Below are 24,916 nucleotides of genomic sequence, written 5' to 3'. Positions count from 1 at the left end.
GCTCCCCCTTCCCTCCCTCCCACTCCCTCAGGACCCGCCCAGCTGGAGGGGGCCTGTGTGGGCAGAGGATCAGGCCTGGGATCTCAGCAGGTTCCTGGGGGTCCAAATGGTCAGGGGAAACCTGGCCACGCTCCCTTTTGATCCTCTGTCCTCCCAATGGTTCCCCAATTTCCCCCCTTCTGGCGTGGGATCCCTTCCCCTCCCCCAGCCGCCCCTCAGGGGTGCTGGTCCCGTCCCACCTCCACTTCTCCTCCCCCTTCACTCCCGCCACACCTCACATCCTACCCGGTCACTGGGGTTTCCTCCCGTTCCCTTAGGTGTCCATGGTCCCTCACAGCTACCTGGTAGATGCCCTAGTTGTGAGGAGATGCTAATTCCACGTCCTCCTAGTACATCATCTTGACTCTGCCCCCGTTATTGCAGTTTTAATACGTATTTCCCTGGTTAATTAATGAGATTAAACATTTTTCATATCTTTATTGACTATCTGCATTTCCTCTTTTGGAGAACTGCTTAAGTATTTTGCAAATTTTCTAATTGTGTTCTTTTTCTTTTATCATATTGATTTGTAGGAGTACTTTTAATACTCTAGGTACTAGTCTTCTTCAGTTATTTGTTTTGCAGATACTCCTCCCAAATTTATGGCTCCAAATTGATCTGTTAAAAATGCCTATCGGGGCTTCCCTGGTGGCGCAGTGGTTGAGAGTCCGCCTGCCGATGCAGGGGACGCGGGTTCGAGCCCCGGTCCGGGAGGATCCCACATGCTGCGGAGCAGCTGGGCCCGTGAGCCATGGCCGCTGAGCCTGCGCATCCGGAGCCCGTGCTCCGCAACGGGAGAGGCCACAACAGTGAGAGGCCCGCATACCGCAAAAAAAAAAAAAAAAAAATCCTATCAGATCTAGTCATATCCTTGTAAAGTATATAATTTAATAGATTTAAATATTTTCAGAGTTGTGCAACCATCACCACAGTCAATTTTGGAACTTCTTTATCCCCCTCAGAAGAAACCCTGTACCCATAAGTAGAGCATTTGCTCTTTACACGTGAATGCTAGTCTCCAGGTTTCATAAGACTGACAACTTCTTGACAAGTCTCAAGTAAAACATTACCATCTCTAGGGAGACCAAGTTACTGCCCCTTTTAATTATTCCCTGACTCTCTGTGGATGACAGTGTTTGTTGCTTACACTAATTCCCTGTGCCCTCCTCTTCTCTTTTAACAGAACCCTGATTTTGTTCAAGTATCAGGTGGCTATATGCTACAGGGGCAGTCAGGCCCATCCCCAACCCAAGAGATAAAGCACGACTGATCTAAGCCAAAGGTGATGTCTCATTTCCCTTGGCAATGATTAGTTTAGTCATGGTATGCGTTATAATACAAGGGTACTGCTGGGGGTTCTTCTAGGCAAATATTTTGTGCTCTTACAATGGGACATGTGAGAAAACACAGTTCCATTTTCCCTGCCTCCAGACACCTTAGCATGAGAATATATTGCTTAGACCCACAGATCCATCTTACAAGCATGAGAGGAAAACTCAAGAGAATCACAGAGATGCTGAGCTGGAGTCACAATGCCATTGAGCCACTGAGTAACCAGCCCTGGAACCATCCTACTTTGACTTTTCATGTGAGATAAAAACCTTAAAGTTAAAGCATTTTGAATTGGGTTTTCAGCCACATCTATCCTACCTCATAATCTATTACATTGCCCTCTTTTGTTTTCCTCTTAACACTTAGTTTCTGTAATATTTTGTTTATTGCTTGTCTCCATCAATTAGAATGAAAGCTCCTTGAGATCATGGTCCTTCTCTTCTTTGCCACTGTACCTGAAGCATCTTAGGTAGTACCTGGTATCTAGTCAATACCAGTAATTATTAGTTGAAAATTAATGAATGAACAACACCTTTATTTCTCTCTTTCCCTTACTTCCAGTCCTTCAGCAAGTCTATTGGTTCAATCTTCAAAATATATCCAACTCTGACTACTCTGACCATCCCTGGGGCTGTCATCAGTGCATGTCCAGGTGGGAAGTGTTGTCTCACCCTCCTGTTCACCTGGTAAACTCCCCACTCTTCCTATTTTCACTGACTCTACTTTTGCCAAGGTACATGCAGGGCATTGGTCTGCCCGTATGAACCCACAGTCTAGTGGGGGAAGTGGGAGAGGGGTACTGACACAGATCTTTTCTGTGTGAGATATGAGGAATGCAGAGGTGGGTATGGTGGTCTGGGCGGGTGGAGAACTGCAATCCCCACTCCAGTTGCACAGAAGACTAGGCAAGAAGAAAGGAGCCCCTCCTCTGTGGTCTGTGTGGGGGTAGGGGTAGGGCTTAGGATTAGGGTCAGGAACATTTCTGTTTCCTTTGTGTATATGAGGAGAGGCCAGACAAACCCTTGCACCTGTTCTTCCCCTCAAATAATACTCAAGACAAAAATAATCCCTCAGTCCACAGTGAGTATATCTTGTCATACAAATAATTAGGTGGGAAGGCCCAACCAGCTCCATTTCACAGACAGAAAAACTGAGACTCATCAAGAAGCCATTTCCCCAGGGTTGTGCATCTCTTCTGCAGTAAGGCCACAAGCAGACCATAGGCCTTTTCATTCAAGAGCAATTCACATTACAGCTCGCTGAGCACCCAGCCCAGAGGCTCCCCAGAACAGGGGCTCAACACGTAGGTGTTTCTGACCCTTTCTGGACTCCTCTGAGAGGCCCTCCTGTTAGAGATGGGGAACCTGAGAGGAAAAGTGACTTGGCAAGGAATAACAGAGCAGACAGGCTGACCTGCTGCAGGAGCTCTGATTTTAATCATAAGAGTAGCCAATATTTATAGAGTACTCCTGGGTGGTAAATCCTATTCCAAGCCCATTACACATGGTATCTTTTTTCATCCAACAGCAACCCTGCAAATTTATATACCTCAAGCTCACAATCCCTAATCTGTAATTCGGAAACAAAAAACCTCTGAAAACTAACAGACTTTTCCTATATTTGCTGCCCAAACTCTTTTGGTGGCAAAATTTGTCTCAAACAGATGTGAGGCTGTTTCAATTATTTATAATTTTTTATATCTTTTATTTATTAATTTTAAAGATCAGGGAAAAGCATGAATAGCCATACCTTTATTAGTTTTCTATTGCTGTGTGATGATATTACTACAAAGTTAGTGATTTAAACCAACACATATTAACTGTCTCTAAGTTTCTGTTGGTCAGGAGTCTGAGTGTGGCTTAGCTGGGTCCTCTGCTTAGGGTCTCACCAGGCTTCAATCAAGGTGTCAGCTGGGACTGCAGTCTCTTCTGAATTCAGATGGGGAAGGATCCACTTCCAAGCTTACTTGTGTTATTGGCAGAATGCATACCTTGAGTTAGTAGAACTGAGGGCTTCAGTTCGGGTGTTTTTTTGTTTTTCTTTTTCTGCCTGTCAGCCAGAGATTGCCTACATCCTGGTTGTATGGGGTCCCCTAATGTGGCCACATGCTTCCTCAAACCCGGTAAGAAGTGGGGCGAGGGGAGGCTGAGACTGAGACTCCAGCAAGATGAGTGCTGCAATCCTATATAACATAATCACATATGTCTAATCATATACATCCTATTACCTTTGCCTTATTCTTTCAGTCAGAAGCAAGTTACAGGTCCTGCGTAACACTTGAAGGGACTAGATCACATACCACCAGGAGATGGGGATTGTGGGGCCATCTTAAGAGTCTGTCCACCATAATTTTGATACCTTTCAATGCAGAAATGTTAATGTTTTGATTATGCCCTAGACCCCCATGGGGGTGTCTCATAATATCTGGTATATGTACCATGACATCTTTCTAAAATCCTGAAAGTTTTGAATTCTGAGACATACTGTCCTCATGGGTTTTAGGTATGGTACTATATTACTATTGCCATTTTACAAGTGAAGAAATTGAATTACTCAGGAGTCAAGTGACTCAGTCTAACACACTCACATCTGTGTTTTTCTCCTCTACTCTCAATACTGTGGTACTCCAAGGACTAAAAACAAGATAAACTCAAAGGCCAACATCGCAGGGACAGAGAGTTACCAGACACTTATCACTCTGTCACATAGTGACCATTACAATATCCCCGAACCCTCCCAAGCAGCATATGCCCTGCTCCTTTCCCATCCCATATAAGGAAAGGTATTTGTCCTGTTCTTCTCCCGCTCTGCACACTGGAAGTATGCATACCCTGCCCAATCAGCAGGTGACTCACATGTTCCTTTGTTCCCTGGCTATAAAAACAGACCAGTAACCGCTGCTTGGGGTTGGCTCTCCTGGATTATCAGGAAGTCAGCCCGCTGTTCCGGCAGTGACCCTTCCCTTTAATAAATTCTGTCTTCTTTATATTCTGCCTTGTGTCTGGAAATTCTTTTCCAACCCACACTTGGACCACGACAAATACTACACTACTACACTTCTTCACTTCTGACCCCAGCTGTGTAGGTTTTCCACACATCAAGCAGTTCTGCAATTCCAGCTGGCTGTCCTATAATTAAACTCAATTCTGACACTATTTACCTGGAGATAGCATCAGATCCCATAGGTTAAGGATTCAGTCCCACAAGGCTGCCTTCCCACCAGGTGCCAATTGCAAGTCCAGGTTGTCACCTGGGCTTCTGACCTTCTAGCTATAAATTGGAGGTTCCCCTCCCTGGGTTCAATTATACTTGCTAAAGTGGCTCATAGAACTCTGGAAAATACTTTACGTACTGCCTGTTTATTATGAAAGGATATAACTTAGGAACAGCCAATGGAAGAGATATATAGAGCAAGTTTTATTGGTGATTGATTCAGTCCCAGGCCCCTCTCCCCTCCCCAGAGGTTGGGGGGCAGGGGCTGAAAGTTCCAACCATTTAATCACTAGCTGGTTCCCTTGGCAACCAGCTCCCATCCTTAGGAGCTTTCCAAAAGTCAACTCATTAACATAAACTCAGGTGTAGTTGAAAGGGGCTTTTTATGAATAACAATGTTACTGAACTCAAGTCCCTGTGCCTAACTCACAGTGAGGCCAAACAATACTGAAGTTCAGAGTTTGGAGCAGAGAAAGGTTTATTGCAGGGCCATGCAGGGAGATGGGTGTCTCAGGCCTTAAAAAGCCTGAACTTCCCGAAGGCTTTCAGCAAAGCCCTTCTAAAGGCAAGTTGAGAGAGGGCCATGGTTAGTTGTTGCAAACTTCTTGGTATTGGATCCTTTGTTCTTGCAACTGTCCATGTTGGTCAGGTCACCATGTTCCTGTAAACATCCAGCAAGACAGATGTTATTCTCTGTTCAGGTCACGGTCAGGTTATCCTGTATATTTCAAGCTATAGGCAACATTCTTTTACAAAAGGTGCAGAGCCAGCATGACTAAGCACAGGCAACAGAGCACAAAGGTTAAAGTAAGGTTAAAGCAAAAGGAACAGATCTAATATGGTGTCAGATTTGTTCTTCCCTATTAGAACAAGATGTTCCTCTGAAGCTGTTTCAGGAACAAAGACCAAATACTATAACAAAAGATGCTTCCCTTGCTCTTATTGCTTAGGAAAGTACGAGGGTTTTAGGAGCTCTTTGCCAGAAACAGGACAAAGAACAAATAAATATATATTTCTTGTTATAAATCACAATATCACACTAATCTTGGGCCAAAATAAGGGTTCAGACTCTGAGGTCAGGGCCCAACCATGCAGGCTCCATGGTTCTGAGATTTAGGGGTCTATGATGAAGAGATTCCAAGTGTTATCACTGCCATGACAGCAACCCAGGGTCAAAGGCTTCAGAGCCCCAGGCACTGAGGTCCTGTAGATACACATGCTTCCTGATGCCATTGTAATAAGGAAGAACAAATCTGACTCCATATTAGATCTGTTCCATTTTACTTTAAACTTTGTGCTTTGTTGCCTGTGCTTAGTCATGCTGGCTCTGCACCTTTTGTAAAAGAATGTTGCCTATAGCCTGAAATACATAGGATAGCTTATTCGCAAGGCTCTTGACTTTTAAGAGTTCATTCATATAGAGATAAAAAGTTGCAGAACAGAGATTAACATTTATCTTGTTGGAGGTTTACAGGAGCATCATGACTTGCCCTAAGTGGACAGCTGCCAGAACAAAGGCTCCAACGCCAAGAAGTCTGCAACAACTAACCATGCCCCTCCCTCACCTGGCCTTTAAATAGGCTTTGCTGAAAGCCTTTGGGGAGTTCAAGGTTTTTCTAATGCATGAGCTCCTTGTGTGGCCCTGCAGTAAACTTTTCTCTCCTCTAAACTCTGTCATTTCAGTATTATTTGGCCTCACTGTGTGTCAGGCACATGGACTTGTGTTCGGTAACACCATCACTGCTACCACCATCTCCAGCAGCACCACTGCCACCACCACCACCACCACTGTTCTTTTTCCCTGGAGGGCACCTTCCACCTGTTTGTAAGGGGATTGAGGATTCTAGGTGGGGGCTCTGGAGAGGTGTAGCCTTTGGGGAAACCACTACCAGGCTCAGCTCTGTTCAAGACATGCTGTGATTCACTCCCCACAGCTTCCTCCATTCTTCACACTGCAGCCCAAATGGTAACAATCCCCTTCTTTAAACTTTTAGTGGTTTTCATTGCATCTTTTTTTTTGGACAGTTTTTAGTTGTACCTTTATTCATCTTAATTCATTACAAATGTACTTGTTTTAAAGATCCTATAGGGACTTTCCTAGTGGTACAGTGGTTAAGAATCCATCTGCCAATGCAGGGGACACGGGTTCGAGCCCTGGTCCTGGAATATCCCACATGCCGCGGAGCAACTAAGCCCGTGCGCCACAACTACTGAGCCTACGTGCCACAACTACTGAAACCCCCATGCCTAGAGCCTGTGCTCTGCAACAAGAGAAGCCACCACAATGAGAAGCCCGCGCACCGCAACGAAGAGTAGCCCCTGCTCCCCACAACTAGAGAAAGCCTGCATGCAGCAATGAAGACCCAACACAGCCAAAAATAAATAAATGAATAAATAATAAAGATCCTATAAATAGTGTCTACCCACTAATGTGGGATATAAGTCACCCCTCTCAGCATGGTATTTTTGTCTTTAGAAAGCAGAATTCTTATAGGAATCTTATTGATCACACAGTGGTTACAAGAATGTCAGATATAATGATGTATACAATCTAAACAGGACAGGCTGATTAAAAATGTACATAATGCAAAAATATACTTATTAAAAGTTAGCCATGGGGACTTCCCTTGTGGTGCAGTGGATAAGACTCTGCACTCCCAATGCAGGGGGCCCGGGGTTTGATCCCTGGTCAGGGAACTAGATCCCACATGCGTGCCGTAACTAAGGGTTTGCATGCCACAACTAAGGAGCTCGTGTGCCACAACTAAGACCCAGCACAACCAAATAAATAAATATATATGTATATATTAAAAAAAATTAGCCATGAGGACAGATGAATGCAGTGGGAAGAGTAGTTGATTGGGGTTGACGGCCCATATACAGTGATACTGCTCTTTCTTCCTCCATTACAGTAAAAAACTGCCACTAATAGATACAGGTATTCCACACACATCTAACTACACAAAGGTAGGTGGTGACCTGCTACGTGTATAGTCTAAAGTGGGTCTGTGATCCTTCTGTGATAAGTCTCACAAAAATAGTACATAGTGAACCCCATGCAGGTAGTAGGAAACACTGGTTATCCATTCTAGTTAGACTTTGAAAATGTTTAACTTTTGACATTAATATCTGTAAAGAACATGTTTCCTTTTGCTGTTTTCAAAATTAACAGGCACATAGAGTGGAGGAATTTTGATGGTTGCTTTTCCCAACAGTGATAACTGAAATACTCTTTTTAAATTTTTTTGAATTTACTTATTTTTCACTGCATTGTGTCTTCACTGCTGTGCACAGGCTTTCTGTAGTTGCAGCAAGCAGGGGCTACTCTTTGTTGCGGTGCACATGCTTCTCATTGTGCTGGCTTCTCTTATTGTGTAGCATGGGCTCTAGGTGCAGGGGTTTCAGTAGCTGTGGCACATGGGCTCAGTAATTGTGGCACATGGGCTTAGTTGCTCTGCGGCATGTGGGATCTTCCCATACCAGGGCTCAAACCCGTGTCCCCTGATTTGGCAGGCAGATTCTTAACCACTACACTGTCAGGGAAGTCCCTAAAATACTCTTTAAAATACTTTTTAGTAACATATTTCATTCACATACAACATAAAACGTGGATCATCTACAGCTTTAAGCTGAAAGGTAGAGGACATGCATCTGAATTTTAATGCTTTTACTTTCAGTATTCTGCAGTTTTCTACCTTTGCCGTGAAGAATGAAACTGATGTAACTGCTTGTTTATTTTCCATTTCATTTTGAATAACATTCAAATTCAGTTCTTTGGTCATCAAGGTTTTACCTGGTCTGGCTTCTGACTTTTCCAATCTTATCTCCTACTATTCCTCGCTCCACACTGACCTCTTTCAGTCCTTCAAACTTTACTAAGTGCATTTTTTGCGTCAGAATGTCAACCAGAAAAATAATGCAGGAGGCTCCAAATAAGAAAGGAGTTTATTTGGGGTCTTAAGAACTGCAATTCGAGAGACACAGATTCAGGTGAACCCAAAGGAGAGTTCTGAGGAAGAGAAAGGGTCAGGAGCTTATAAAGACAAAAAGACAAGGCTGTTAAAAGTTGCCTGGCAAGAATTGTGATTGACTCTGATATGAGTCAGAAAATATCTGTCCTTAGGAATTACAAGTTGTTTTAGGATAGGAGTCCAATAATTAGATAGACTATCACAAGTTATTTTAGGGTAAGGATCCAATAAGTATCTTGGGTTTCTGGCAGGTGTTCTGGATTACTTCATCAGGTCAAAAGGTCAGATTCCATCCAGACTGAGATGTGCATAAGCCATACTTCCTTAATGGTCTCCTGGCTCCATTTTAGAGAGCTCTCTTAGCAATGCTGACTCCATTTTTACTTTCCTTTCACGAGAGTCTTTCTCTTCCCTCTGTCCCCAGATCTCTGCATGGTTATCTCCTTTTTATAGTTCTGGTCTGAAGTATAAAACAATTAAATAGGGAAACAATTAGATTGGGGTTGGCTCTAATGCCATGGCATCCTATGTAAGCAAACCAAAATCTAAGCCTGTAAACGCCTTCAAAGTTATGATATCAAAACACTTAACCAATAACAAAGAGCCAACTAAGCTTTAAGCCATAGCCAACCAAATAATTTCCTTCTTTGCTTTCTCTGTGTAAGTCTTTCCTCCCAAATCCTATTAGCAGAGCACTCTTAACCACTTCTAGTTTGGCACTGCCCAATTCTAAGCAGTTTTTGCTCAAATAAACTCTCAAAATTTTTAATAAGCTTCAAGTTATCTTTTAATAGGTTTCAGCAAAAATGTCACAGCCTCAGAGATGCCTCCCTTGACCATCCGAGCAAAAGTAATCCTTCTCTCATCTCTCGGCCTCTCCCGACACCCTCTCTCTCCCTGATCCTATCTTGTTCTTTATAGTCCTTATCTTATCTCCACATGTTGTTTGTTTGTGTGCTTGTTTTCTATCTCTCACACTAAAATCTATACTCCGAGGACATGTTTGTTTACTGATACATGCTCCCTGGCACATAGTAGGTATTAAATATCTGTTTGACTGAATGTAGTTAATGGATTTTAAAAGTCCCATTTAAATGACCAATAAATGTGAGTTAGGAATCATATAATTTTGTAAAAATAAAAATAGCTGGTGACGCTAACTAGAAAAAGACAAGGTTGTCTTTGCAGTGGGTCAGCATCCTGATGAAGGACAACAATTGCCATCTCTGTCACTGTTAAAAAACTGATCATTATTATGTTGGCATTACTAAGCGATTATTCTTAATTTTCAAAATGTTAATGACATTTAATTACATTATCTAAAAATCAGGGCTTCCCTGGTGGCGCAGTGGTTGAGAGTCCGCCTGCTGATGCAGGGGACGTGGGTTCATGCCCCGGTCCGGGAAGATCCCACATGCCGTGGAGCGGCTGGGCCCGTGAGCCATGGCCACTGAGCCTGCGTGTCCGGAGCCTGTGCTCCGCAACGGGAGAGGCCGCAACAGTGAGAGGCCTGCGTACCGCAAAAAAAAAAAAAAAAAATTCAGTGGTCTGTTTATGAATTGGATATTTTCCACTCTATCCTTCTCTACTCTGGGCTCTAACAAGCCGACCTTTATAGATTGCATAAACTAGGATCCCTTGACCTCTGATTTCTGGTTGGGTTGAGGACATGACCGCAACAGCAGACCAAAAGGAGAGGTAGAGAATGGGTTAGAGTATTTATTCTTCCAGCTCTCTCCTGGCTGGGTTGCCACAGGCTGTTTACCCTAACTGACCCAAAGGCCATAGCTCCTTTTAGGTGGGTATGGCCATTCTCTCCAGGTCTCGGTAACTTTCCCTCCCTGCCCTTTCAGGACTAGGAGAGGTAAGGGCTTCCTCCTATTGCTAGTCCTAAGGTATTGAAACATTATTACCCCTGCTTTCCCTTAACTGTGCCCAAACCTTTGTAAGCAGCCCCTTTATTAACACCTCCTTGCTTATCCTGTTTGAATTCGCCCAGCTGTTTCCTGCCTTGGATCTGGAGTCATACACTGTATGCCTCAAACTCATGAGAATTTGAAAGACATGGATCTATATAGCCTAGAAACAAATTAAATCAAGGATCGAGCTAATGGAAAATGTTAACAATGCACAAGAACTCATGATCATGGGCACTATTGTTTCCAATTTGGAGTGAAGACATAAGTTGAGATATAAAAAGAAATTAAATAAAAAGAACGCATGTTATTTTCACATTACCTCGAATTAAGGACACTCCTACTGGGAAATAACCTGCATATGGTAGGATAATAAAGTAGTGGCTCATTTGGCTTATCTTTATTCTATTTGCCCTTAGCCCCCTTCAAAGTTATAACCTAAAGATCAGGTTTTAAAAAGGTACCAGACAAGGGATTGGCTACTTTCTACTCCCATCTTTGCCATTTTCCTGCTCGGAAATCATAGATGTGGTCAAGACGGCAGAGTAGGGAGACCCTGAGCTCACCTCCTCCCATGGGCATACAAAAATTAAAACTACCTATAGAGCAACTATCTATGAGAATGACCTGAAGACTAGCAGAAATGATTTTCCACAACTAAAATATAAACAAGCAACCACAGTGAGATGGGTAGGAGGAGTGGAGACACAATATAGTCCAGACTCATACCCCTAGGTAGGCAACTCACAAACAGGAGGATAATCACAATTTCAGAGATTCTCCCCAAGGAGTGAGGGGTCTGAGTTCCACATTAGGCCTCCCAGCCCAGGGGTCTTATACCAGGAAGATGAGCCCCCAGAACATGTGGCTTTGAAGTCCAGTGGGGCTTGCTTATGCAAGAGGCAGAGGGCTGTAGGAAACAGAGACTACACTCTTAAAGGGAGCATGCAAAATATCACATGCTCTAAGATCTAGCACAGAGGCAGTAATTTGAAAGAAGCCTGGGTCAGACCCACTTGCTGATCTTGGAGAGCCTCTGGGAGAGGCAGGAGGCAACTGGGAATCACCCCTGGAGACAGAAACTGGTGGCAGCCATTCTTCTAAGTTCATTCTGCCATGAAGACAATGGTGTTGACAAGCGCCAACTTAGAATCTTCCCTCTAGCCTATTAGCACCAGGGGTTACCTGTCCACTAGTGGGAAGGCATCAGTCAGTCCTGGACCCCTTCACCCCCAAGACCCAGCCTCTCTCATCAGTGGGCCAAGGGCACCCCCATAAGACTGTCAGCTGACTTTTCAAGCAGAAACTTTGCCGGCCAGAAGGGAGTAGCATGATATTCAAAGTGAATTAAAGGAAAAAAACCTATAGCCAAGAATACTCTACCTGGCAAGGCTATCATTCAGATTTGAAGGAGAGATAAAGAGTTCACAGACAAGCAAAAGCTAAAAGTTCAGCATCAATAAATTGGCTTTATAAGAAATGTTAAAGGGACTTCTCTAAGCAGAACATAAAAGACCACAGCAAGACATGTGAAAACTACGAAAAGAAAAATCTCATTGGTAAAGGCAAACATACAGTAAAGTTAACAGGTCAACCACTTGTAAAGCTGGTAGGAAGGTTAAAAAACAAAAGTAGTAAAAGCATCTATACTCACACTAAGTATTCAAGGGATATACAAAACAACAAGATGTAAAATATGATGTCAAAAGTATTAAACGTTGGTTGAAAAGATAAAAGAAAAAGAAAAAAGGGAGGAAAAAAGAAAAAAAGAAGAAAAAAGTTAAAGAGTGGGAGCAGAGTAAAACTGCAAGGTTGTTAGAATGCATTCAAACTTGAGATCATCAACTTAAAATAATCAAGTATATGTATATAGGTAATTATATATAAACCTCATGGTAACCACAAACCAAAAACCTACAATAGATACACACTCGTAAAAAGAGAAAGGAATCCAAACATAACACTAAGGATAATCATCAAATCACAAAGGAAGAGTACAAAAGAAGAAAGGGAAAAAAAGAACTATAAAAATAACCAGAAAACAAGAAACAAAATGGCAATGAGTACATACCTATCAATAATTACTTTAAATGTTAATGGACTAAATGCTCCAACCAAAAGACATAGAGTGGCTGAATGGATACAAAACCAAGACCTATATATATGCTACCATCAAGAGACTCACTTCAGATCTAAATATACACACAGACTGAAACTGAGGGAATGGAAAAGATATTCCATGCAAATGGAAATGAAAAGAAGACCTGGGTTAAAAATACTTATATCAGACAAAATAGACTTTAAAAAAAGACTGTAGGACTTCCCTGGTGGCGCAGTGGTTAAGAATCCACCTACCAATGCAGGGGACAAGGGTTCAATCCCGGTTTAGGATGCCACGGAGCAACTATGCCCACGCGCCACAACTACTGAACCTGCGCTGTAGAGCCCACGAGCCACAACTACTGAGCCTGCTCACCACAACTACTGAGGCCCGTGCGCCTAGAGCCCGTGTTCCACAACAAGAGAAGCCGCTGCAAAGAGAAGCCCGCGCACCGCAACAAAGAGTAGCCCCCACTTGCGGCAACTTGAGAAAGCCCATACGCAGCAACAAAGATCCAATACAGCCAAAAATAATGTTTATAATAAATAATAAATAAATAAATAAATTTATTTAAAAAAAAGACTAACAAGAGACAAAGAAGGATATTACAGAATGATAAAGCAATCAATCCAACAATAAATATAACTTATTATATTTATAATAATTGTAAATATTTTTGCACCCAACATAGGAGCACCTAAATACAAAAAGCAAATATTAACAAACATAAAGGGAGAACTTGACAATAACACAATAGTAAAGGACTTTATTACTTTTCTTCCAATTTTATTGAGATATTATTGACAAACAGCACGTATAAGTTTAAGGTATACAGCAAAATAATTTGACTTACCTCATGAAATGACTACCACAAAAAGTTTAGTGAACATCCATCATCTCTTGAGATATGAAATTAAACAGAAAAAATGTTTTTCCTTGTGATGAAGAAAATCTTAGCATTTACTCACTTAGCTTTCTTTTTCTCTTTTTTCTTTTTCTGCAAAACGCTTTACTGTTTTCATTTGGTCCAAGGCTTGGGAGAGGGTTCCAGGGTGGTTAAAAAGCTGCCTAGAGGCTGCAGAGTGGGACTTCAGGTAGAAGCCCTGACACCAGAGGGGCTCCTCAAATGTTTCTGGGCTTCAGAAGCTCCTAGTCATGCTTGCGGTTAAGCCTTTTAAGCCTTTCGAAGAGATACTCACCCAGCCCAGCCTGGGGACCAGCCAGCCTGCAGATGTTGGTCAGGTGGTCGCCCAGTTTCTAGATGAGTTTCACCTCCTCATCTAGGAAGTGACTCTCCAGGAAGTCACAGAGGTGGGGGTCTGCACGGGCAGAACCCAGGGCATGCAGATCCAAAAGGGCCTGGTTCAGGTTGTTTGCCATGAGTACAGCAACTTCCATAACATCCTGGGTTTACCCCTCTCATCTTGAGGTGGCTTCTGCACATCCTGGAAGAGGGTGTGGCTGCCACGATGGTTTTGCATTTTCAAGAGACGGTCCTGCGGTGCCCTTGTGATTCTCCTTGGCCAGTTCGTGGATATAGTGCCCCACGCCCTCCGGGGCCACATAGTCACGGTGGAAATAGAAGCCCAGAGAGAGGTAGGTGTGGGAGGCCCACACGTGCATGTTAATTCTGACGAATCTGGGAGGTCATGTTTGTAAGGAGTTGAGGCCAAAAAATGGTGTTGGCTGGTGCCAGTGGCTGATTCTGAAGGTTGCAACTGGAAAAAATGTTGGAGGATGGTTGCAGAGGCTGGAGCATGGAGGCGTCCCTGGGTCTGTTCAGTCCAGACACTGTTGAAGCAAGAGACAGATCCGTGGGACTCCAAGCACACTGCGACTTAACTTTCATATATAATATTCAGCAGTGATAATTATATTTAGCAAGTTGTACATTACACCCCTAGTACTTATTTATCTTACAACTGGAAGACTGCCTTCATCCACTTTCCCCTCCACACTCACTGCCTCTGGTAACCACAAATCTGATCTCTTTTTCTATGAGTTTGTTTGTTTATGAAATATAATTGACCTACAACAATATGTTAGTTTCTATTACACAACATAGTGATTAGATATTTCTATACATTTCAAAATGATCGCTATGATAAATATAGTTACCATCTGTCACCATACAAAGATGTTACACAATTATTGACTATATTCCCCACAGTGTACAACTCATACCCATGACTCATTTATTTTATAACTAGAAACTTGCACCACTTAATCTCCCTCACCTATTTCTCTTCTCCTCCCCACAAGTCCTCCCCTCTGGCAACCACCTGTTTGTTCTCTGTATCTATGACTCTGTCTCTGTTTTGTTATGTTTGCTCACTTGTTTTGGTTTTCAGATTCCACATATAAGTGAAATTATATAGTATTTGTCTTTCTCTGTCTGATTTAATTAATTTCACTTAGCACAATATCTTCTAAGTCCATCTATGTTGTTCCAAATGACAAGATTTCATTATTTTTTATACCACATATTCTTTATCCATTCATCTATTGATAAGCACTTAGGTTGCTTCCATATCCTGGCTATTGTAAATAACACTGCAGTGAACATAGTGGTGTGTATTTTTTTGAATTAGTGTTTTTGTTTTCTATGGATAAATATCCAGGAGTGGAATTGTTGGATCATATACTAATTCCATTTTTAATTTTTTGAGGAATCTCCATACTGTTTTCCATAGTGGCTGCACCAATCTACATTCCCAACAGCACTGCATGAGGGTTCCCTTTTCGCCACATCCTCACCAACACTTGTTACTTGTCTTTTTGATAATAGCCATTCTGACATGTGTCAGGTGATAGCTCACTGTGATTTTGATTTTTATTTCCCTGATGATTAGTGATGTTGAGCATCTTTTCATGCATCTGTTGGCTATCTGTGTGTCTTCTTTGGATAAATATCTATTCAGGTCCTCTGCTCATTTTTTAATCTGATTGTTTTTTTTGTTGTTGAGTTGTATGAGCTCTTTGTATATTTTGGATATTAACCCCTTATCAGATATACTGTTTGCAAGTATCTTTATATTCAGTAGATGGCCTTTTTGTTTTGTTGATAGTTTCCTTTGCTGTGAAAAGCTTTTTAGCTTGATGTATATAGTCCCACTTGTTTATTTTGCTTTTGTTTCCCTTGCCTGAGGAGACATACCCCCCCAAATATTGCTAAAACCAATGTCAAAGAGCATACTGCCTATGTTTTCTTCCAGGATTTTTATGGTTTAGGACTACATTTAAGACTTTAATCCATTTTGAGTTATTCAAATATATGGTGTGAGAAAGCAGTCCAATTTGATTCTTTTGCACATAGCTCATGACTACATGCTTAAGAATCCAGCTGTACAGCCTGATTGCTTGGCTTCAAATACCAGCTTTACCACTGATAAGCCATGTGGACTTGGACATGTTTCTTACTCTCTTTGGACCTCTGTTTCCTCATTTGCAAAATGGGTGATAATGATAACGATACCTACCAATCAGGGTTACTTTGAGGATTATATGAGTTAGAACTTGTAAAATGCTTACTGTGTGCAAGGCATTATTCTAACCACTCAATAAATATTCATAGTCATCATCGATACTGTTAAAAGAAAATTTTCCAGAGATAATTTACTGATCAAGTAGGCTTTTATTCAGCAATTCATAAATGGGACAGCATCTAATCTAGCAGATAGAAAGGAGCTCAAAAGAGCCATACAAGGCAAGAAATGTTTACAGACCAAAGCAAGGAGGTATAAGGAAGTGACACTGGGCATTTGTTGATTGGTTTTAACCAATGGCAGTGTTACTTCCATTATATGGAGCAAAGGGAAATCTTGGAGCCACGTCAGGTTAACTTCTACTGAGCAGGCAAGCGTTGACTGGTTGGCCTAGGTCTTCTGTTGGGAGAGCAGAGGATAGAAACTAAGTTAAACTCTGATTTGCAAATGTGGGGGCTTTACATAAATGATTCCATCTTCGGCCTACCCTGGTCACTTTAACAATAGCCAACTGAAATGACTTTGGGTTAGTAATAGATGATGATGTGCATGTTATACTGAATTGAAAATTAATATTAGAGGAGCAATTGCTATTTTTTTTAAATTAATTAATTTATTTATGGCCGTGGTGGGTCTTCGTTGCTGCATGTGGGCTTTCTCTAGTTGCGGTGAGCGGGAGCTACTCTTCATTGTGGTGCGTGAGCTTCTCATTGCAGTGGCTTCTCTTGTTGCAGAGCACAGGCTCTAGGCATGCAGGCTTCAGTAGTTGTGGCACATGGGCTCAGTAGTTGTGGCTCGCGGGCTCTAGAGCGCAGGCTCAGTAGCTGTGGCGCATGGGCTTAGTTGCTCCACGGCATGTGGGATCTTCCTGGCTCGAACCCGTGTCCCCTGCCTTGGCAGGCGGATTCTTAACCACTGCGCCACCAGGGAAGTCCGCAATTGCTGTTTTGAATCCAGATATAATCAGTATGGCTTAAGAGTGAAGAACCTAACTCATGGCCTATTCTTATATTTTGAGATACGACATGTAAAGATGATTTGAACAATTTATTGCCATCTGCTTATGTGCACACATGTTCTTATTATTGACCCAATATTCACTTATATATAGCATAAGAGATATACTTAAATCATTTTATATATATATACTTATTATATATTTGTATACACACACTAGGAATGAATACCATGATTTAAGGAAAGTAATATTGTTTATTATTCTTATATAACCTGCCCAGAGGAACAAACTATAATAAAGTTTTCTTTATATGGTATCTAGGGAAGGAAATGGAGAAGGTTCTGAGCTAGAGGTAACTACAGTAAAGTGGACACAGCAAGCAAAGAGGCAAGAAAGGAAAAATGACATCTTGCCCTTTGCCCAGCCTGTCCACAAATCACTGACCATGCACCAGAAGAGACGTCCATTCCTAATAACCTTGCATTCCAAGATAAACAATGAATAATAGGAACCTCCTAAAAGCCTTGACTAACAGGAAATCCTAAAAGCTTTGCCTCCTGAGATAAGCCACAAAAACAAGAACATCCTGTTTTTCTTACCAAAAGACAGGAACATCTTGTTCTTATCCAATCTGAATTGTCAGCTGCTGTATCTGAACTATAAATATCTGCCATATCATCTGGACTACAATTTCCTCTCATTCTATTTGATGAGCCACTATTTCTAAAGGCCTAGTTCCCTTGCACTGCTAGTAAAAATGTTTCCCTGTGTTCACTATTTGTCTCTGAATTTTATTTTGACAGAGTTCCTGAATAGTCAGCAGTAGTAACTGATTCTCTTGGGAAGTCCTGAGGTCAGATGCACCAAGAGCCAGCCTCATGGGGGGGGGCACTTGTGCAGCTGCACAGGCCCCACCCCTGGTTTAATGCTCTGCTATCACCGTCTTGAAATTCTTAATCACTTTTATATTGCTCGTCCTGGATGTACCATAAACCTCTCTCCTGAGCGCCCAAACAGTAGAAAGAGCATGGTCTTTGGAGTCTGACACACCTTCTTATTTGGGAAAGTTCTCACTTTATAAAATAGCATGATACTTCAGGCTGATGATTACGTGAACTCATGTAAGTATTTATCATGTTTGACATCTGGGTAACTAGGTCCATAAATAATAGTTCTGAATTGCCCCATTTTACCTTCTTTGAAGTAGAGCTATATAGCCTTATACAATCTACTTCTCTTCTCAGCATGAATCTAAATAGAAGCAGCAATTCATCTGAACAAGTATTTATTTGAGTGAGAGTTGGGATACAGTACTCAAAACTTCAAGTTGCAAGCTTTCAAAGATGCGAACGTTTGTTCACACGTCCAATCACGCAAGTTAGTTCACATGTCTTGCGTACATTGTCACATGCGTGCATCCTCTACAACTGGTAGTGGTTTTGTGTACTTTACTGTACAGTACTGTATAGAGTACAGTATCTTTATTTAAAGCCCACGATGTCTGGAAGCAAGAGTAAAAGCAGCAGTGATATAACTGGTACTACTCTATTTTTCAAGGTACCGTACGGTAAGATTAAAAATGTTTTATTTTTTTGTGTTTGTTTTTTATGTATTATTTGTGCAAAACATATTATAAACCTATTACAGTGCAGTACTATATAGCCGATTGTGTTAGTTGGGTACCTAGGCTAACTGTTGGACTTACAAACGAACTGGACTTACGAACACACTCTCGGAATGGAACTCATTCATATGTAGGGGTCTTACTGTACTTACACATTCATTCCCTCACCTCCCATTCATTCCTCTCATTACAATCAGGCTACACCCTCCACCACCACCTCAGTGACCCTCAGTGACCTCCTTGCTGCTAAATCACCTTCAAGTGTTATCTTAGTTGACCTCTCTGTAGCATGTGACAATTTTGGTGATGTTTATCTTCTGTAGTACCTATTTCTTCCCTTCCTCTTTGGCTATTCCTTCTCAGTGTCAATTGCCAGCCAATTGCTATTCCTCAGCTATCTCTCCAAGGACTGATTGTTCTCTATATACAACTCTATATACAGCTGTTGAGTGAGCTCATCTATTCCTATACCTTCAATTTCTGTCTATATGTTGGTGACTCCTGCTATGAATATGTAACTGTTAGGCTGTTTGAGGCAGCAAGAAGCAGAAAACTCAAGTCAACCAATTTTATCAACAACAAAAGGGATTAACTGAATTATATAACAGAAAGTAGTGTTGAAATAAATTTCTAGGTCCAACATGAGGCTGCTCCTGTCCAGGATGGCATGTCAACAAACCCAAACTTAGATAATTTTCATGTTCCTGTAAATGCTCTGCTTGATCAGAAACACAGTATCCAGCCAGCCAATCCCCAACTGCCAAGAAACTGTGATGATTTCCTTGTTTTCAGATATGCAACCCCAGCCAATCAACTTAAGCCAAATACTCTTTCCTTACTCCCTGACTGACCTGCTAGCCTTATAAGGAAATACCTGACCTCCTAGCCAATCAATCATGCCATTTCCTCATTGCTGCTTCAAACACTGTGTAAAATGCACTGTTGCCCAAACATCCCTCAGGAAGAGTGCTCCACTGTTTGTGAAGTACTGTATTCCCCCAATCCATAATTGTTTCCCCTTGAATAAAGGATATCAAACTCCTTGTTTCATTTTTGTCATCTGATAGTAAAGAGGAGGGGTGGTGTTTATGCATGATTCAATCAGGTCTCCGGCTGTCTTCCTGTGATTCTCTTACTCTGTTTTCCTGTTTAACTTCATTCAAAATGACAATGATGAGAGAACAGTGTTGCTTCACAAAGCATCATACAAATAAATATGAGGAAACTTCTTTCCCAGAAATCTCCAGAAAAACTTTTCCTGCTTCTTATTGGCCACGAATGAGTCACATGCCCACGTGCCCATTCTTGAACCCATCTTGGTGGCTGAGGGAATATTGTAGTTTCTTGATTAATCTAGGCCTGCTAACCTTTGAATCAATTACTATAATAATCACTGATTAGCCTTAATCTGGACCCACCACTGAAGATGAAGTCAGTCCCCAAACCACAGTGCTGCCAAAAAATAAGGTAGGAATGAGATGAGTACGTTAGGGCAAACACAACATACATCAGACCTATATTATTCAGTGGCAAGAAACTCAAATTCTTGACACAGTTATGCTAAGTAACTGAGAGGCTAGTTTGTAAATTGTAGGCCCTAAAATCTGCAGGAAATCATTGTAAAAACACTTCTAAGAATTGTGATATCATGAGGGTTTACAAATCTTTGACCTTTAAAATAATTGGCTAGAAATAACTAGGACTTTGTTATCTTACCTTTTTATATAATTGACATTTTCTTAAAAAGAAAAAAACAAGGGGCTTCCCTGGTGGCGCAGTGGTTGGGAGTCCGCCTGCCGATGCAGGGGACACGGGTTCGTGCCCCGGTCCGGGAAGATCCCACATGCCGTGGAGCGGCTGGGCCCGTGAGCCATGGCCGCTGAGCCTGCGTGTCCGGAGCCTGTGCTCCGCAACAGGGGAGGCCACAACAGTGAGAGGCCCATGTACCACCAAAAAAAAAAAAGAAAGAGAAAAACATAAAAAAGCAGCTGTGACATTTTCTTTTGACTATCTAGAAGAACGCAGGCACCCAAAGTTTAACACCTCGTAATACTGGGGCAGTGACCTACACTTTTCTGCTGTTGAAGAATCAGGTAATCAGCAGGAAGAACTAGATGGATAGCTGTGTAGCATTCAAGCTGGGCAGCACTCAACAAACAGATAGGGACCATGAAGTCTACCCTTATCTGATCTGTCAAGGTCTTCCAAGGTCCAAATGACTCCCAGAGCAGCAGACGATTCTTCCCCCAAAGTACTGAATTCATAAGTAAATACATGTACTATTGCTGCTATTCAATCTCACCTTTAAAAGCAAGACGGCATAATTTCCAGACCTATAGCCCCAAGGCTATATCTTCCATAGACACTGCAAAATTCATATGTCCAAAATTTAATCTCCCCTTGTTTTCAAAAAACCCCTGTAATCCTCTCAGCTCATTAAAATGGCATCACCGTATGTCACCCAATTCTCCAAACCCAAAGCCTAGAAATTAGCCTTGACTCTTCTCTTTTCCCCCCACTCCAACCAATCTCTAAATCCTATTGGCTCTATTTCCATTACCTGTTGAATCTGTCTATCCAGTCTGCTGCTATTACTTTAGTTTAGGCTATTAACAAAAGACACCTTTCTAGTCTCCAAGTCTCCATCTGTGACCGCTACAATTCGTTTACTACTTAACAGCTAGAGTTCTTTCAAAAACTCATCCTTCCTATGCATGTACTGTCCTTGCTTAAAACCTATCTATGACTCTGCACAAAGTACTTCAGACAAAGCCTAAACTGTTTAACGTAACACAGGCCATCATGCCCCCATTTTAGCTTTCTAGATCAGAAGGCAAGCCACCACAGCCATCCAACCCAGGCCGCTGCCTGTTTTTGTACAGTTTTCAATGTAAGGTTTTTACATTTTTAAATGGTTGAAAAAAATCAGAAGATGAATGATATTTCATAACACTGACAACTACATGAAATTCAAACCTCAGCATCCATAAAGTTTTATTGGAACACACCTCCCCCACCCCTGCCATTCATATGGTCTATGGCTGCTTTTGAGCTACAAGGTGAGTAGCTGTGACCTCCTAAGGTCAAGGATGAAACCCAGTCCTCCTAAAACCGAGTTTCCCTGCCAAGTTTATGATTAACCTCTCTTGTCCAAAACTTATTCCCTTTCTTGTCCCGCCCCTGTTCCCCTCACGATTGAGGAGTATGAAAGAAAAGTGGGACTGAAACAAAGCAGGACCCTGTGAGGCCTTCCTGGGTACAAACTTCTCGTATCCCCTGCTTCTTGCTTGGCCTTCCATGAGTTCCAGAGCAGACTCAAGCAGTTAACGATTAGAACAATAGCCACAGAGCTCCTAGCTCTCCTGAAGGGATATAGATAACAATCTGATGCATATCTTTGAGTTGTTCTGCAGAAACTAAGATCCCCAACCAGGTAGAGGATGTTGAACACACGCTGACCACAGGCACACAGACCCCCAGACTGGATGGAACCAAAGGATGATAATTAATATTCCCCAAACATCACCCTGTTACCTCACTACCAACCAATCAGAAAAATGTCCATGAGCTGATTATGCACCCTGCCACCCTCACCTGTAGTGTTGCCTTTAAAAACTCTTGCCTGAAAGCCATCAGGTGAGTTCCGGTCTTTTGATCACCAGCTGCCTGTTCATCTTGCTCGGCGCCCTGTACTTTCCCTCACCACAACCCAGTTGTCAGTAGATCAGCTTGGCTTCAGGTAGGACACGCGGAGCCCAGTTCGGTTCAGCAACAAGGGATGTCCCACAAAACCTAAAATATTTATTTTCTGCCCCCTTATAGAAGAAGTTTGCCTGTTCCCTCCTCTACATGCACCTCACCACTCTCCACTGTAGCCATCCTGAACTATTTGCAGTCCCTAACTGGCCACGTTTTTCTCTCAACCTGCTCCCCCCACCCTTCCATGGGTGTTCCGGTAGAACTAACTCCATCTTAGTATTTAACAGTTGTTCTGATTGTCTTTTTACTTGTCTGGTTCAAGGGTTCACCACTGAAGCCTCAGCACCCAGCACAATCCCTGCCCTCCTTCAGTGCTTGGTAAATGCGTGCTGATTGAATAAGCAGCATCCTGAAGAGATGAACAAGACTGGGTTCCAACTTTCAAAAGCTTACAAAAGGAAGACATATAAACAACAAGTTAATCTACAAGGAAGAATGAAAAAGCACCAAAAAGTAGCAAGTACTCTGCAGCATAACCAAGGAGAGACAATTCCACCTGGGGAAAGGTCCCTCCTCTTTAGAAACCCTTCTGATTTAAACACAAGCCCCTGTCTCCGTGATGAAATGCTTACTGAGCTTTTTTGTAGGCACGTAATGTCCTCATCTGTAAAATAAGCTAAATAATTCCGACTTCACAGGATTAAAAAAAATATGGTTAATTACTGAAAGCACTCAGCTCAGTGCGTGCTTTCTTACAGAAAGTGCTCGGTAAACGGCAGTCACTCTCGGATCCGCTAAAACTCTCTGTTTGACGGTCACGGAGTCTGTATCCAAGGGGGTCCCTGGTGTGCATCGCCAGATGCTCGGCCCAGCATCAAACGCACCCCTGTAGTAAGAGCAGCGACCTCGCAGCCACGCGCGGCTCCAGGGGTACCGGGCTAGGTCGCGCGCGGGGCTGGCCGACTCGGGAAAGCGCCGGAGCCCGGCCGCAGGTCTGCAGAACGACAACTGCCGCAGCGCTTCTCTGAGAGTAAGGTTCCTTTCCATTTTATCCCGCCGCCGCTCCGGCGCACGGCGCCGGGCTCCGCCCCAAAGGGGCTCGGCAGTCGCCAGCGCGCCCGCGCCTGGTCACCGGAAGAGGCGGGCGACGTCACAAGGGCCTGCGCGTCTTGTCGGGGCCGGAGTTGACAGACGGTCTCTGGCTGGATTTCGACGGCCCCGGGACCGCGGAAGAGGCTTCCGAGGGCGGCCGCGATGCCGAGCCAGCAGCGGGTCAGTCAGCTCCTGGATCTGTGAGTCCGCCCCGGCCCGCCTCCCTGTCGCCCCGCCCCGGCGCCGCCCGCGCCCGCCTCCCGCGCCCGCCGCCCCGCGCGGCTTCCCTTCCCCGCCCCCTTCTTGCCTCCCACCGAGGAGGCCCCGCGGGTGTTTCTAGACCTGGGTCGCTGGTTTTGTCTTCTCCTCGCTGAGGACCGTCGTACCAGAGGGCTGCCCGGCAGGCTTGCCCCTCTGGCCCCCGATAGATGTCCTATCAGTCAGCCTTGACAGCTCCACGCCCGGGCGGTTCCTGGCAGCGGCCTGTCTCTGACGGGAGCTGAAAGCCTTGGTAAAACAAAACAAAAAACAAAACACTGGATGGGGCTCTCAAAAGCCTTCAGCAAAGTTCCACCCAGTTACTGTAACAGGGATAAATATTGATTCTTTGACACAGCGCTCAAATCCTTGATTGTGCTTGCTGGGTTCAGCTCCGGTTTTGCTGTTATTCTCCAGTTGTGTGACTATAGGAGAGTAATTTCACCTCTCTGGGCCCTAGTTCTTGATCTACAAAATTAGTATAATAGTACCTATCTCATGGCGTTGTAGTGAGCAATAAACTTAACATATTTAAATCCTTAGAAGGCTACCTAGTATTAAAAGGATTAACCTCCTTATTACTTAACAGCTAGATTAACACCTAGTATTAAAAGGATTAACCTCCTAATTAAAAGGATTAATTAATTAAAATAAATTTTTTTACTTGATATGAATATTTTATTGAGGGAGAAACCAGAAGCACAGAGGCATGTAGTTACAGGATGGCTTATAAAGTGAGCGCGAGGAAGTTGTTTAACCTTTACAATGGTTATTACGTTGGAAGTTTACAGACAGCAGGGGATTGGTTAAAAGTGATTATCTTACGCTATTTTAAGAAGACAATTTACGTTGATTATTAGAGGCATTTACAAGGAATAACCTGTTAAGTGTCACTTATGTTCATGATATAAACTAGATTTGGTTTCGCTTATGTGGTCTAACTGCCTTGGTCAGCTTGGGGGATTTTCAAGCCTGGTCTCCATTTATTTTATTATAAAAGTCTCCGACTTTTGGTCTTTCTCTCGACAAGCTGAGAGTGTGAACCAATATGGTGTTACTCCCACTACCCCTTAGATGTAGTCCTTGGCATGGATGGTCATGTAGTTGCTGTTACCGGCAGTTATATAGTCACCCTGAATACGGTCAGTGGGATCATTGAGTTCTTCCAGTTGTCTAATCCTGATGGATAACATTTGATGTGTGAGTAGTCGCTGAAAGACATTTAAAC

The 24,916-nt window shown here is 42.8% G+C and overlaps 1 protein-coding gene and 1 long non-coding RNA gene across 7 annotated transcripts in view; one reads left to right on the top strand and one right to left on the bottom strand.

The window, feature by feature from the left end:
• Positions 1-647: 647 nt before the first annotated feature.
• Positions 648-23,649, bottom strand: LOC149747975 (uncharacterized). 3 transcript variants are annotated; one of them, XR_016394892.1, is made up of 3 exons: positions 20,356-23,649; positions 13,426-16,456; positions 648-5,245 (listed from the first exon to the last, which is right to left on the bottom strand). It is a non-coding gene; the product is annotated as an uncharacterized LOC149747975 (long non-coding RNA). The 3 variants fall into 3 exon arrangements; XR_016394890.1 differs by lacking the exon at positions 648-5,245 and adding an exon at positions 7,734-9,015; XR_016394891.1 differs by lacking the exon at positions 648-5,245 and adding an exon at positions 7,734-9,015 and having other exon boundaries at positions 22,234-23,649.
• Positions 23,468-24,916, top strand: part of AMN1 (antagonist of mitotic exit network 1 homolog) — a 63,995-nt gene continuing 62,546 nt past the window's right edge. Inside the window, exon 1 of one of the 4 annotated variants that reach the window (XM_089920470.1) lies at positions 23,468-23,610. In XM_089920470.1, the coding sequence (XP_089776596.1) occupies positions 23,593-23,610 (18 nt within the window). In that variant the 5' untranslated portion in view covers positions 23,468-23,592. Of the gene's footprint in view, positions 23,631-24,916 lie in introns of all 4 variants that reach the window. The other 3 variants (XM_089920468.1, XM_022577907.3, XM_089920469.1) reach the window with 3 other exon arrangements.

This window comes from Delphinapterus leucas, chromosome 11 (assembly GCF_059928025.1).
Source record: "Delphinapterus leucas isolate spDelLeu-1000000601 "Yukka" chromosome 11, BTC_Dleu_Yukka2, whole genome shotgun sequence".
In the NCBI taxonomy this organism is placed as follows: domain Eukaryota; kingdom Metazoa; phylum Chordata; class Mammalia; order Artiodactyla; family Monodontidae; genus Delphinapterus; species Delphinapterus leucas.
The sequence above is the reverse complement of the archived record's forward strand: the minus strand, read 5'-3'. Positions and strand labels throughout refer to the sequence as shown.